This window comes from Triturus cristatus, chromosome 4_1 (genome assembly GCF_964204655.1).
Source record: "Triturus cristatus chromosome 4_1, aTriCri1.1, whole genome shotgun sequence".
In the NCBI taxonomy this organism is placed as follows: domain Eukaryota; kingdom Metazoa; phylum Chordata; class Amphibia; order Caudata; family Salamandridae; genus Triturus; species Triturus cristatus.
In genome coordinates this window covers 980,520,988-980,536,303 of record NC_140585.1, presented here as the reverse complement: position 1 = coordinate 980,536,303, position 15,316 = coordinate 980,520,988, and the positions used below count along the sequence as shown (strand labels likewise).

The 15,316-nt window shown below is 39.9% G+C and overlaps 1 protein-coding gene across 2 annotated transcripts in view; it reads right to left on the bottom strand.

Moving 5' to 3' along the window:
• Positions 1-15,316, bottom strand: part of NR1H4 (nuclear receptor subfamily 1 group H member 4) — a 338,233-nt gene that overhangs the window by 195,422 nt on the left and 127,495 nt on the right. For both annotated transcript variants that reach the window (XM_085653893.1, XM_085653894.1), the window contains one exon: positions 10,445-10,813. In XM_085653893.1, coding sequence (XP_085510019.1) covers positions 10,445-10,813 — 369 coding nt within the window. The remainder of the gene's footprint in view (positions 1-10,444; positions 10,814-15,316) is intronic.

The window sequence follows — 15,316 nt, the reverse complement described above, 5'->3', positions numbered from 1 at the left end:
GAAGCATCAATATCTGATCACTCTCCAGTCTTATTACAGTTACAAACCGGGATGACAAGACCAGGTCGCAAACCTTGGAGGATGAATATTCAACGTCACAAAACGCCTAAGGGTAAAACACAATTACAGGATCATCTTCACAATTATCTTTCCTTAAATCAAGTTTCTGTGACTTCTGGTAGGACTATGTGGGCTGCTGCTAAAGCTACCATCCGGGGGCAACTTATGCGGGATGCAGCTCAGGCCAATAGGAAAAATGCTACTCGACAGAAAGAATTAGACCAAGACATTGAGCACTTCACCCGTTTATATACCAAAAAACCCAATTTACAAAATTGTAAATCATTAGAACAAGCCCGTATGGCACTGAACAGTCTCTTCACTTCCAAGGCAGAATATGCTCTACAAAAATGAAAGGGAGGCATTATGAACAGGGAGAAAAGGCAGGTAGACTCTTAGCAGCACAATTGCGACAAAGAGAAGTTGCAATTGCTATCCCAGCCTTAAAATCACTTACAGGTAACATGCTGACTCGCCCTCAGGATATAGTTAATGAATTTGCTTCTTACTATAAATCCCTTTATACCCCAGGTACCCAAATAGACCAAGATAAATTGACATCCTTTCTTGCAGAAATTGATTTACCTCTCCTTTCTGCAGAGGACAGAGCACTTTTAAATACAGAAATCAGTAAAGAGGAAATATCACAAGCTATAGCCAAACTTCCATATCATAAAGCCCCGGGGGAGGATGGATTCCCCGCGGAATCCATCCTCCCCCGGGTCAGGCGACAATTTAGTGGATTGTTTACATTCTGCATTCCAAGAAGCTGAACACACATCTTACCTAGAAAGTCTTTCTAATAAAGCTATAATTGCAGTCCTACCTAAACCGGGGAAAGATCCATTACTCTGTAGCAGTTATCGTCCTATATCACTTCTCAATTATAACATAAAAATCCTAGCCAGTATTCTTGCCTCTCACCTTCGTAAAGTTATTCCCTCCTTAATTCATCATACCCAAGTAGGATTTATACCTGGACGCTCCTCTCGAAATCATTTGCATTCTTTAACTCACACCCTTCACGCTGCTAAAGTTCTTCAAGAAAATGCCATTGCATTATCGCTTGATGCCGAAAAGGCATTCGATCGAGTAGAATGGACATACCTATTTAAAATTTTAAAACAATTTGGATTAGGAGACCAGTTCATAAATAAGGTACAATTGCTATATGAACAACCCACTGCATCAGTTAACTGTGGAGGTTTCGTTTCTGATCCATTCCTAATCCGTAGAGGAACTCACCAGGGTTGCCCCTTGTCGCCTCTTTTGTTCTTATTGGCTATTGAACTTTTGGCAGCTGCAATACGACAATCACCCTCGATTGTTGGTATTCCTCTTCCGTTGGGAGAATCAAAACTTTATCTCTATGCAGATGACATTCTACTTACCATTACTGACTTATCAAGATCATTACCATCACTACTTCAAATCATAGAGAATCGTTCTTCTTTTTCTGGGTATAAAATTAACTGGGATAAGTGTGAAGCACTTCCTATATCTGATGGAACCTCAAAACATGTATGCAAGGTTACCCCTTCCATTGGCAGTCTTCTCGTTTAAAATATTTAGGTATTCTTGTGAATAAGGGAACAGAAGCCATGGTTCCATATAATATAAATCCCTTACTTACCCAACTGCAACATGATTTCGATAAGTGGAAAATCTTGGGTTTATCTTTGTGGGGTAGAGTACAAGCTGTGAAAATGGTCACTCTTCCACCTTTTCTTTACACACTAGGAATGCTTCCTCTCCATATTCCGTTATCCACACTACGTCTCATACATTCTAAGATTAAATCCTTTATATGGGGCCCCATCAAACCCCATTTAGCCACCAATAAACTTATTGCCCATCATTCCAATGGTGGTCTGAGTCTTCCCTCGATTGAACACTATTCAAATGCATTACAATTATCCCAACTTACATACATGCTTCACGATAACTCTAACATGCCACAATGGGTACATACTGAAAGATTCCTCTTATCCTCTGAATCGGGTCTTTCTCCCTTATATGGATCAGGTACCAGCCGTCTTGATCCCCGTAATCCTATGTTATTTGCAATGCGTAAAATTTGGCAAAGGTCACACCGTATTTTAGGCTTTAATCCACGTCTGCATGTAAATGCCCCAATATGGAATAACTCTGGAATACTTATTAGAGGGAAAACTCTCTTCTGGCCTACATGGAAATCGGCGGGTATCCTGACTTTAGATCAGATTCTTCATAATGGAGACCTCAAATCCTTTTCACAATTGGTTGAGGAGTTTAATCTTCCCCTATCACAAAAGGATAACTAGTTACAGATATATAACTCTCTTCTTAAGGCTTTAGGCTCGAAACCCTGGACACTGCAAATTTCACCAATAACATTTTATCTTCATACTTGGGGGAGGCACAAAGGGGTTATCTCTGGTCTGTACAAAACACTCACAACAGAATTATTTTCTCATCCGTTATCTCATGACCTTCGTTCCAGATGGCAATCACGCCTGGGACTTTCCTATGAAAATGAACAATGGACAACCTTACTGGAAAACTTAGTTAAAGGTGCCCGAGAGGCTCGCTTAACATTTTGTATATTTAAAATAATTCATGACTGGCAATGGTCTCCGGTAAAATTACATAAAGCAGGCCTATTACCACATACTAATTGTTGGAGATGTAATGCCTCTGGTTGTGACATTGTGCATAACATATGTAAATGTCCCATGGTAAAACTTTACTGGTTATATATAGGTCGATTTCTGCATTACACCGTCCCCTTACATTTACCACTCTCGCCAGCAACACTTTTACTGCATGATTTACAGGATTCCCCTACCCTTTCCAAACCGCAATGTTGTCTAGTTCACACTGCATTAGCTACTGCTAAAATTTGTATACTAAGACAATGGAAATCCTCATCTCCGCCATCACAAGAGTCTTGGCTTGCATCAATGATCCAAATTGCCTCACATGAGAGAGTCATTTATAACATTCAAGATCAGACTGAATTGTTTTTACAGGTATGGGATCCTTTCCTGCAGGTAAAAGATATATCTGTTGCTAACCTTACTTCTTAGATTATTTTGTTCATTATATTGTATTGATATTTGGGTACTGTTAGTTCACTGATTTATGACTATGCTGCATTGTCTTCAATTAGTCAGCCTTTTACTATTATATTTATAGTTACTACTGGTGTGATTCTGTATTCTTTATAATGCATTCACTTATAATATTCCAAATGAATTCTTTTAATGAATGTAACTTATGTTTTACTAGCTTGACATTCTATCATTTTCAGCTTTTATTGATTTGTTGTCAAATTAATTGTTTAATGCTTTAATATTTTATATTCACTATTTAATATTTAAGGATGTTTGTATTTCCTTTATTTGATATAATATGTTTTGCCCCTAATTTCCTTCTTTTTTCTGCTATTCTATGGATTTTGATACATTTGCTTTTATATTTTCAATTATATTCATTATTTTTTCTCTACTATAACTTATTTTAAGATATGCAATGTTTTCATATATTTATTGTACCGTATCTATGAAATGCTAATAAAAAATTATAACACAAAAAACACTGCATTCAGGCTGCAATGGCAGGCCTGGTACAAGTTTTAAAGTGCTACTTAAATGGGTGGCACAGTAAGTGGCCCACTAGTAGCATTTAATTTACAAGCCAATCTGACCACGTTATAGGGCGATAGCACAAGCACTTGAGCACTTTTTAGCAGGGGTTAAGTTGACCGAGTCCCAAGACCAACAAAAAATAATCCAGCAAAAAGTGGAGGGTAAAAGCAAAAGGTTTGCAGGTTACCCTGCAGACAGGGCCAGGTCCAACATACACATAAATAGAAAAATAGAAACTTAAAAAAAATAACTTGTTTGGTCATCATGATGTCTGAACTGGGCCCATGTACTGCAAAATGATGAGTTGTTGATGGTAAAGAATGAAGAGATCAGTTCTTATGTTACCTAGATTTTTCACCTTAATGACAGGATGAGTTACTTTAGAGAAAATAAACCTCCCTATCGCAATACAAAAGATTCTTTCATGAAATTAAAACAGAGGTTTTTCACATTAGAACAGTTCACTGAGAAGAAATGCAGTTTCTACCCCTTTGCACATCCTGCATATTGCAATACTTTTCAGAGGATCAAGAAAGGCTCCTAAATGCCTCCAACACTTAAATCTCCTCTTAAAAAGAAAGGATGTAAGGTAAACATGTTCTTGAAAATGGGGCCTTGTTAGGCATGTGTCTCACAGAGAGCAAAGTGCAGTATTGCTAAATACAGGTTCAGCTGATGTTTAAAGGAGCTAATTTATTGAGTTGATTACCACTGCAGAATGCGGCACAACTCTGTTCCTATTCTTCTGTCCTCCAAAATAACCTTACAGTCACCTTCTGTTCATCTCATTGCATTCTGTCTTCATGTTTCAGAAAGCAACTCCAGTCCATTCTATTTATTCTTACACATATGCACCATATTTTCAATGGCAAACCAAATTGATCTAACTTTTGATATGGAAGTGATTGGTAATAGCTATGTGACTCTAGGCCAAATTTGCATGTTTACAGTATGTATACTCTATCGTAATGACGATGAGGTGCACATGCTACTAACATTATTGACCGCCTGCAAAATGTATTTGCCGGTGGACCTTATGTTTGGCTACGCCGGTGACTGCTCCATCACCGCTATAGCCAAATGTCTCTGACAGCCCGACAGAATAAGGGCCATCAGAGAAATGGCTGTATGTCCGCCCACCCAATCAGTATGAGCAGACATATAGCCATTTTTACTGTCTGTCACTGCCACACAAACCCTGGTGGTGAGGGATAGTAAAATGCAAATAATGGTCCCCTCACCATGGGATATGATTCCCTTGGCAAGGTGAACATTCGTTTTTTTAATTATCATGAAGCAAATCCCTAATCACCTACTTGACGATCATTTATAAATTTAGCGGGCGGTCCATCAAAATATAAATCAGGCCCTTTGTCTATGTTGCTCTGAGAATCATTCTCAACCTCTCATACAGCACTCACATCACACCTGAAGGATCTCCAAAGGCTCCCCAAACAAAAACTAGCATAATTAAAACTCCTCACCCACACTATCAAGGTACTAGATAACGCTGGCCCAGCAAACCTCAACAATCTAGACATCTTCACTCACCCGGACGTCTACTTGCACACATCCCACGCATATGGAAAACATGATCACTCCTAAAGCATGAAATGACCTACTACTACACATAAGAGACTTCTTTTTACTTCTTGAATTCCGCAAGAAGCTGAAGGCCTGTCTTTTCCAGTATTCCCACAAGGCTGTAGTTTGGCTCTGCTCATACTGCTCAGTGCCATGCCATCCCCTGGGTGATAGTGCACTATACAAATCTGTGTGGGATAACATAGCATACTAATTCATGGAAAGAAATACTATAATCAAACAACATTTGGGGTTACAACAATTTGGAGGCTGGCAACAGGGCCCTTTGCTGGGCAGACTGCATTAGCAGAGATAATCTGTACCATCAAAGATTAGCATTATAAAAGGAGTCAGAAGATGAGATTTGTTACCTAAATGGAGATTCTAAAAGGCATATTCATCAAAATATTACATAGTAGGTACCTTTGAAAAAGGGTTGGTTCTGTTGCTATATCTTTAAGAAAGCATGTGTATATGGACATTTTACTTTTTGGACCAAAAATGCCATACCTCATACAAATTATTATCAAGACAACAAAGTAACGGAAATGCAGGGGAAAGGGTAATAAGCGAATTTCACTGTCCCTTTATGTGAAGCCAAGCATCAAATAAGCACACACTTCCTAAGCAAAAAAGCCATAAATCAGAAATTTAAATCATAGTGTCAACAAAGTAAATACATCAAATAATGCACCCTGCTATCAATTACAAGCTGCACGTTATGTTGCAACTGCATTCAAACAAAAGGACAACATGATTCCACACAAACCCTAGTGGTCTTGCAAACGGGACAATAAAAACATCCTCAAAATGCCATGTTCTTGATATACATCCTCCACCCCAGGGCATTAGAAAACCAGGTAAACACATTAAAGTAGGTCGCCAAAAGGGGCTGAACTAAAGCCCACTCACCATTTCACTACTTCTCAATAAAGAACTGATGATATGAGGTCATAGGCCATGCCAAGCTAAATCCTCATTCCCGATGAAATTTGCAAATAAGTAACATAGGCAGACAATGAGTACATTGCACATGCACATGTGTTTCATGTACTTTGAGTCTAAGAATTGGTGACATGTGGGTCTTTGAAAGGTTTTGTAGGTTATTTGTTTGCTCTTCCATTCATTCTTTTATTTGGTGTAAATGTTTGGCAGTAGGCATTATCCCTGCCTCTAAAAATCTCAATAACATCTGCTCATATTAGTCCTTTTGATTTACAGCTCCAACTCTTACTGCACTCATTTGCATAATTGTACTAATTTGGCAATGTCCCTCCCTTAACAAGGTTGCACTGCCTCTGCACTGGATGGCTGGGCCTATTGTAATTATGGTCTCTTGATGCATAAATGCACAGCACTCCGTAGCTCCTCCGTAGCTCTTCCGTCTATGTCAGCGATACGTAGGTGACCATAATCAAGTGAGAAACTGAAATGCTTGCCACCAAATAGTAATGAACACACCCAAGAGAACATACTAGACTGGCCACATTGCATTAATTGAACACAATACAGATAAGCCAAATAGTTGACTGTCACCATGTTTACAACAGCGACTTCAAGAAATACATTGAACAGACCGCCTAACAAATATTCAACACAGCTCAAATATGCCATGTAATCAGCTATTTTGGAATCCAACAGGTCTTGACACTTTCAACTAACACTATCAACTTCAGAACACCTTTCCAATCACTCTCCCAATTTTCTTCTCTCAAATAGAACATGCTAGGCCAACACCCTGACTCCTTCATTCTCACAACACTGAAGCTGAAGCTGTATAGCTGGCAAAGTGCTGCTCACTCAGCATCACTCATACCACAATACACCAATACAACTTTTAAAAACATTCAGCAAAAATGAGCATTAGCCCCCTATAGCTTCATCAGAACAACATCACAACAAAGCTATTTATTTGGCTAGAAATGTAGAAACAATCTCAATATATACCAACAACCAAGCTCAAATGAGAAATAAGCAAAGTCCCTGGGCACAGCCATCCATGCACACAACACACTCCAAAGACCGTTAGGAGTGAAACTCTTTTATCAACACATTTCTACTAACCATATACAACCAAGCCACTGTATACAGCTGATGGACGGAAATCCCAGAACCCTACTGTTGGACCTGGCCCTTTCTGCAGCGCCAAAGCCAAACGTTTTGCCTTCCTCTTCCCCTTTTTTCTGAATTCGTTTTGTTGGCTTTTCTACTCTGGGCACTGTACCACCGATAACTAGAGCTAAAGTGCATGTTCTCTCTACCTAAAACATGGTATAACAATTGGCTTATCCACAATTGGCATATTGTGTGAAGTACATGTGCCCAGGGCCTGGAAAATAAATGCTGCTAGTAGGCCTACAGCACTGATTGTCCCACCCACTTGAGTAGCTCTTTAAACATGTCTCAGGCCTACCATTGCAGAATCTGTGTGTGCAGTGTTAAATTGCCATGTTAACCTGTCAAGATAACCCACTTGCCAGGTCCAAACCTTTCTTTTTAATACACATACGTCACCCCTAAGGTAGGCCCTAGACACCCATTGGCAGGGTGTAGTGTATTTAAAAAAGATTGACATGTACCTTTACGTTTTACATGTCCATGTAGTAAAAACTCTTAAATTAGTTTTTCACTACAGCAACCATAGGTTAACATTGAGATTACCTTATTCCAACTTCTAAGTGCAATTTCCAATTGGGACAAGATAGACATTTTAAGTTTGGTGTCTCTAGACTCACAATTTAAAATCTCAACTTATGGTAAAGTTGAATTTTAAATTGTAAGTCTGAAAATGCCACTTCAAGAAAGTTGGCATTTTCTTACTTTGAACATTCTGTGCCTCTGAATACATGTCTGGGGTAGGTGACAGCTGAACTTTGTGCATTCCCTGTAGACAGACACACACAAAGGGAGCTGAGGTGTGACATTCACATCCTGAGGGCCCATCACCAGGCCTCGGCTAGGTGGGAGGGAGGAGTTGACACTTGCACCAGAACAGGGCTGTGCCTGTCCCCACACAAAGAGCTGCATACCCCCCTGTAGTGACTCTGGAGCCAGGGCAGGAATGGCAGAGACCTTGTGTACTTCAAAGGCCTCTTTTAAGTCTCCCCTCTTCAAAGGTACACATGGGTATAACAACTGGACCCCTGACCTCACCAGCTCAGTACACTCTGAACCTGAGGACACTCTGTCAGGAAGAAGGACTGGGTGCTGCTGAAAGGACTGACACACTGCTGGGCTCTGCTGGTTTTGCTGGACTCCTGCTCTGTTGTGCCTGCTCTGCTGCCCCCTTGCCTGGTGGTGAAAAGGACTGGACCTGACTCTCTTCATCCACAGAACCAAGTGAATCCAGGGGCTTGCTGGCTTGCCTCCTGCTCCGAAGTCTCAGGGACATCAACGACTTCATCTAACTCTGCTCCACCTGCTGAACTCTGCCAACTGTAAGTCCAGTCCTGCCAAGAGGTGCCAAAGCGGTCCTGGGCCTTCAAGAGGTGTTCTGCAGAAGTTTTCTGCCAAAAGCCATGCATCAGCCGCGCAGGAAGGCTCAGGAGAGGTGTAGGAATCCCAACGCTCTTGTTGCTCCAGGTGCTATAGAGTGGGGTGCTGAGGGCGCATCACCGGTACGTAGGTATTTACGGTGCTCAACGTGGTGACCTTGTTTTAGGTAGTTGGGGGGGGCGGTTTAATTGTTGGGCGCCTGTGCCATTTTGGTACTATGATCGTTAGGCGCCCTTGCGCCATTGTGGTACTATGCCTATGTTTAATGGCTGGAACAAAGAGAAAATGAGACCTGCATTCTCCTTCTATAAACTGTGAGACACTTGCACCTTATCACGCCGCCGTACCCCCGGGTTGACGGCACCGGGCTGTGTGCTATACGACAAAATGCATGAGTACAAACTGCGCGGCCAGCCCGAGGGGTTGTAGGCTGAAAGCTGTGTACTGTGAAACACTAAAATAAAGGTCTTTTAAAAAAAAAAAAAAAAAAAGCCATGCATCAGCTGCTTTTCCCCTTTGGAATCAAAGAATTTGACTTCAAAGCAGTACTGCTTCGTTGACTCCACAGTGTCAACAGCACGGCTTGACAATGACGCAGCACCTTCATCATACGGGGTCCAACGATGATGCAGGATTCGACTGAAAGGCTCGACAACCACACAGTGTCTTCATCATAAGTGGTTAGATCACAACGCAGGACCCAACTGCTAGGCTCATAAATGACGCAGTGCCTTCGTCGTGAAGGGGCTGGACGATGACACAGGACCCGACTGTGTGATTCGGATCCGACGCAGTTGCTCCTTGACGTCGACACACCCTTCGGAAAGGTACCGTTTTCAGTGGGGCCTGCGTGGCTTCTGTATCCGACCCGTGTTCTATCACCGTTGGCTTGACTTTACATATTTGGCCCAGTCCATCATGACCAGATCCCCCAGTTGGTGCTTTATGCTTTTAAGCACTATATTTCAATGTAATCTTTAAAAATGCATAACTCTGGTTTTACTTATTGGATTTTTGATTTTGGCTCTTTTTTTGTTCATTAAATTAAGCTCTATTCTTTTAACCTAGTGTGGATTATTTGTACGTGGTGTTCTCACTGTTTTACTGTTTTAAGTGTTGCAAAAATACTTTACACATTGCCTCTTAGGTGAAGTCACAGGTTAATTTAGGGTGTGCATCTCGCTTACTTTGACTAAAGTGGTGGTCTCTACTTGGACAGGGTGCATACCTGTGCCAACTAGAGACCCTATTTCGAACACCTACTGAATGGGATCCCAGATTTATAATAGTTGTTTGGTCAAAATTGCATTTGTATTTACGTTTGTGAATCATGCTTAATTTATCGTTCTCTGCTAAAAGCCAGTTGTCCACCACTAAAAAGGTTTGTGAATTATATGCTTGGTGTGAGCAACAATTAAAGAGGGGCACATAAACATCCTAATTTACAGTGAATATCAGAAACCAATATATAAGAGTTAATTAGATATATTTACTTAAAAACATTTTAGAAAAATGGGATAACTACTTTATGCAAAACTGAAATCCATTTCTATACAGCTGCTTGCTAGGCACATAGCCACGATATCTGAAATTGACAAATGAGGGCACAGCAGTTTCTTTTCCACATTTCCCTTGGTCAGTCTTCACTAATTTATAAGATTTTAAATGGTTTTTACCTTTACACCCCTCACACGTAAGTGCATTATAGTGGTATCCAGAAGCTTTGTCGCCACAAACGACACACAGTTCATTTCCTTTAATGCGCCCTGCTGAATGTCCCATTCTGGGCTTTCTCGCTCCAGGTGTGTCCATGCTGTCCATTATGTCTGCTTTGAAAACCTCGTCGGGGGACATTCTCTTGATTTCATACACCCCAGAAGAAAACCAGTCTTCTCTATGCTGGGAGCAGTAACTCAGACTGGAGTGATAGGGTGACTGCGACATCTGAGGCAGCATTGTGGGAAACTGTAATGTACTGTATTGAGCACCGTGGATCAAAGTTTCGCGGTCGTGCAGCAGTGGGCGGTCTGGTTCTGCGAATGTAGCTGGAAAAAATATATAAAACAATTGTGAACTTTGGCGTCACGAAGAAAGGGGAAGGCTTGGAACAGCATTTCTCACTAATAAAGAATGCTGATTATTGATAATAATTTACAACAGTGTGATTATTTATCAATATGTCTCATTATCACTTGCCTGACTCTTGTACAAAAAACCTGGTGAGCCCATATCAGAAAATCAATTAGGCTGCAGTTGAAAGGGGCATTGTAAATTAGTCGTATGATACAGTATAGTTAGTACAAGCTTTATCTCCAAACCAGTTTAATCATTAATCACTTCAGCTAGTAAAAAACGTTTCATTGCTATGCTTTTCCAAGAAACATATAGTCAGTGGATTTGGTCAATACATGTATTGAAGCAAACATTTTATATAAGCTTTCAAAATCACCAAACACATTTTCTCTGAAGACAATTCCCTCATTCCCTTTTGTAGGGGTGTATGTGCAAAAAAGAAGCAGAAAACTCTGGGTCGTTCTCAAGTTTAGGCGGAAAGCAGCTCCTGTATAGAGCACCCTCAACCCCAGTGACACTCTAAATTTGCTCACCTCAAATGTCTGATTTTTTATCAAAGTCTTTAAGAATAGGATTAGCACAGTGCCATCCGTGCTGAGATAGAAGGGGACAAAGTATTTTTCCATTACTAAAGCAATGTTTTTAGGCATAGGCCTAGCACAGTGCTATCCATGCCGATCTGTAAAATGACAAAAGCCTTTTACCACTCCCAGCACGGTATTACAGTTTTGAATTGGTGAAATACCAACCGAGCCAAACTGAAATGTATAAAATGAACCCTGACATGTGTATCACTCTCATTAGAGCTCTTCAGAGAGGTATCGTTTTTTTTCCAGACACAAGGGAGCACCCAGTATAAGTCAAAACAATACCCTTTCAGGCTTAGAGTGATGCAAGAAATATATAAAAAAGAAGCAGAGAACTCGGAGTAGTTCTCAATTTTAGGTGGAAAGCAGCACCTGTATAGAGCACCCTCAACACCAGCGACACTCTAAATTTGCTCACCTCAAATGTCTGCTTTTCTATCAAAGTCTTTAAGCATACGATTAGCACAGTGCCATACACGCCAAGATAGAACGGGACAAAGTATTTTTCCACTTCTACAGCAAGCATAGGACTAGCATATATCATATTTAATTGTATTAACGTCGTAGAATGCACAGAAAGAAATTTTGAAAACAAGAAATATAATATATATATATATATGTGTCTGTATGTATATCTATATATATATAATATGTATCTTAATTTACGTTGTAGCATGCATAGAAAGAAAATTTGAAAACAAAATATATAATATATATGTGAATATATATACACACTCACATATATAAAATGTTTCAAAATTTCTATCTATGCATGATGCAATGTTAATACAGTTAAATATCATTATATTGTATATGCTCAAGTTTGCTCTGATAAACTGAGGCACCAAAAACTGACACCAGTGTTCGTAGAAGGTACACCATCCTTATTGCACTATGAACCGAAATTATTATCCCTGGCAAACTGCAGTACACTTAAGCCTCTTTTACTACAGCCACATTGTACTCACTTTATTTGTACAGCATCAAACTGATCTCCCTTATCACGATTCCTATCAGTGATAAGATGATAGCTCGGTGATAACCCAAGATCCCACATAGAGATATTCTCTGCCCTACAATCTACTATATTTTGATCAGCAACACTTTAGGTTTTAAACAAATAGGCTTTTGTAGTTTGAGTTCAATCTCCTTTTTCATTTTACATTGCCAATTTATGTTAGGCTTGGTATTTACTGTCCTCCCCATTTAGAAAATGAATGCAGTAAGGGGTGGTGGGCAAGCGGCTAGTGCTGCCGACCCCTGAAATGAAGAAATCGTCTCAAATCCTGAAAGAGGTGACACCATTGTTCAGCCCCTCTTACCAATAGACAGAAGTGTCTTTGTGGCTAGGTCAGGCAAATGTGGTCTGGGGAATCTTATGGACAAGATTCAGGCTTCTTGGAGCAGTGAAGCATGGATTCCACTTGTGTCTGAATGATCCTATGAAACCTGAGTGTGTCCACGTGTATCCACAGAACATGACTGTGGGACAATGATAGCAATAAAGACCACAGCCCCAAAAGTCAGTGCACTGCTTGCCCGATGGTTGCAGAAATACAGACCATGGTAATAAACAAGTTTGCTTACATGCTTTACTACTCATGGAACACAATAAACACCTGAAATATACCTTATTCCAGTTGGTCCAGCAGAAACAGATCACCACATCATGGCAAGAAGTACCAATGGCTACAAGTAGCCATGAAATAAATTGATTTTTCAAACATAAATTGCCTCTTATTTTCAGCTGCTATAATTTTCAAATACAATCTACTTTTTTAACACTGATATTACACTTAGAGTATACATCTTGGCTTGTTGCAACTTTCTTTGTGGGGGTATGTTGTAAGGGTGTTGTGGGTTTTGCACAATAACTGCTACCAAGAAGAAATAATAGAGACTGGTTGTGGTGGTGAGCCAGCCTCAACTCCTCAATTGCATTTTCTGGTGGACACTTCAGTACTATCTTAGAGCATTTCTGGGTTACCATTAATCTGCGTCATTTTGTAACACAGTCTAGTTGCTCTAGCAGGGATGCCACAGAGCGACTGTTATTTATATGAGCCTCCTAAGCGTCTGTGCATTTGTGCAGACAGCATTCCAAAAGCATGCCCGCATATGTCCATCTGCTACCAGAACATGACTGACGGCAGGAAATGCTACCCGTCATCTTTTTATGTGGTAGGCAAGCCTGAATTACCCTATACTATGCTATACTATGGATGAACATCATATATTTTTACTATACAGTGCAAGCAGGATAAATTGTAAATGGGTATTATAGTCCTTAGGGTCTCTTAACTTCATATGCTCTAAACAATAATTCCATTATCTGAGCCCAGGATGAATAAAACAAGGTGGTGATTTGCTTTGATTTTGAAGATATCACATAAATGTAAGAGATTGTTCTTGATTATTCATTGTGCACTTAAATTACTTTTAGTCACAGTAGCTGATTGGGCTCTCTTGAAGTGGAACATATTACTGTGGTATGGTCCTCCTCATAGCTTGCCAAAAAAAGCTCAAGCCTGCCTGAACAATTTACTTTCTGACAAAGTGAATACCATCGTGTTAGAAGCCGTCAATCTCAATTTTTATATTTGTTCCAATACTGTTTAATGTAAATGTTTTGATCTATTTTCTCTTAAAATCTCTCTTTGTCAGAGTGTGCTCCCACACAAGATGGATACATATTAATCTATGTACTTTTATGCATTTAATCTTTAAATGCGAATAAAGTTGATTTGATTTGATTGATTGACTGATACATATTAAATATAATCTGTGTTGATAGCACTTTGTGTAAAATCGCAACCTCTTTAACGATTCACTGGTCAAACCACTGTGCCATACCTTTTTCTTAGTTACTGAAAATCTTTTGCAAAAATGTGTGTGTTTGACAATGAATACATTAGTTTGTACATGAAATGAGTTGAATGGGAATATTGTGATGACCCACCACATGTGCCTAGCCACGGATAATTTTCTTTTGGTTGGGTATTTTAACTATCATGCAGAAATAGCTGCCAACCCTAATGGGAAGCTCTTACTATCTGATCTTGAAATGCTAGGCTTACATCAGGTAGTTACAGGGCCTATGCACTCAGTGGTTCATACCTTAGATCTAATTTTTCCTAATTCCAGGCTCATGCACCCAGACATTCCAGAGCCCTTTACATGGGCTGACCATTTTATTGTCAGCTTTCAGATTCCAACCAGGGTCATCCTTTCAATCCCTAAAACAAAAGTTCGCATGAGATCAAGACGTCAGAGGCAGGTCACCGTAGATTCAGTCAATTCTTGCTTTCTGTGCACCTAACCTAGATAACTCACAGGACATTTATTCAGCCTTAGAAATGTTCCAAGTTTCCCTCTTTCAAGCACTAGATATTATAGTACTGTATAAAAAACACATCCCTAAAACCAGCAGATATAATGCCCTCTGGTACTAAGCAGAATTGAGGCTTGACAAGTCGAGCTGTAGAAGATTAGAACAGAAATGGAGGGCTTGAAAATCTTCTTTTGATAAAACCAAATACAAATTAGCATTAGGTGCCTACCAGACAAAATGAGGGCATCACGCAGACAATACACCATTAATAAGATTGATCAAGCGGGAAATTCTGCTAAAGAATTATTCAAGATCCTATATAAATTCACCAAACCTCTTGACTGGACTTCAGCCATCCCTGTTCTCAAACACTGTGCAACACTTTGGCCAACCATTTTGAAAAACATTTTTTAATCATTTATCAGAATTTCCGCACTGCTGCCACACTTCTTACCATTCATTCTTCACAAACTTTTCCCAAAGAGACACTTCAGTAGCCCATAACTCAAACTCAGTTACTAGATCTGCTAACTAAAGCTACATCAGCTACATCTGAT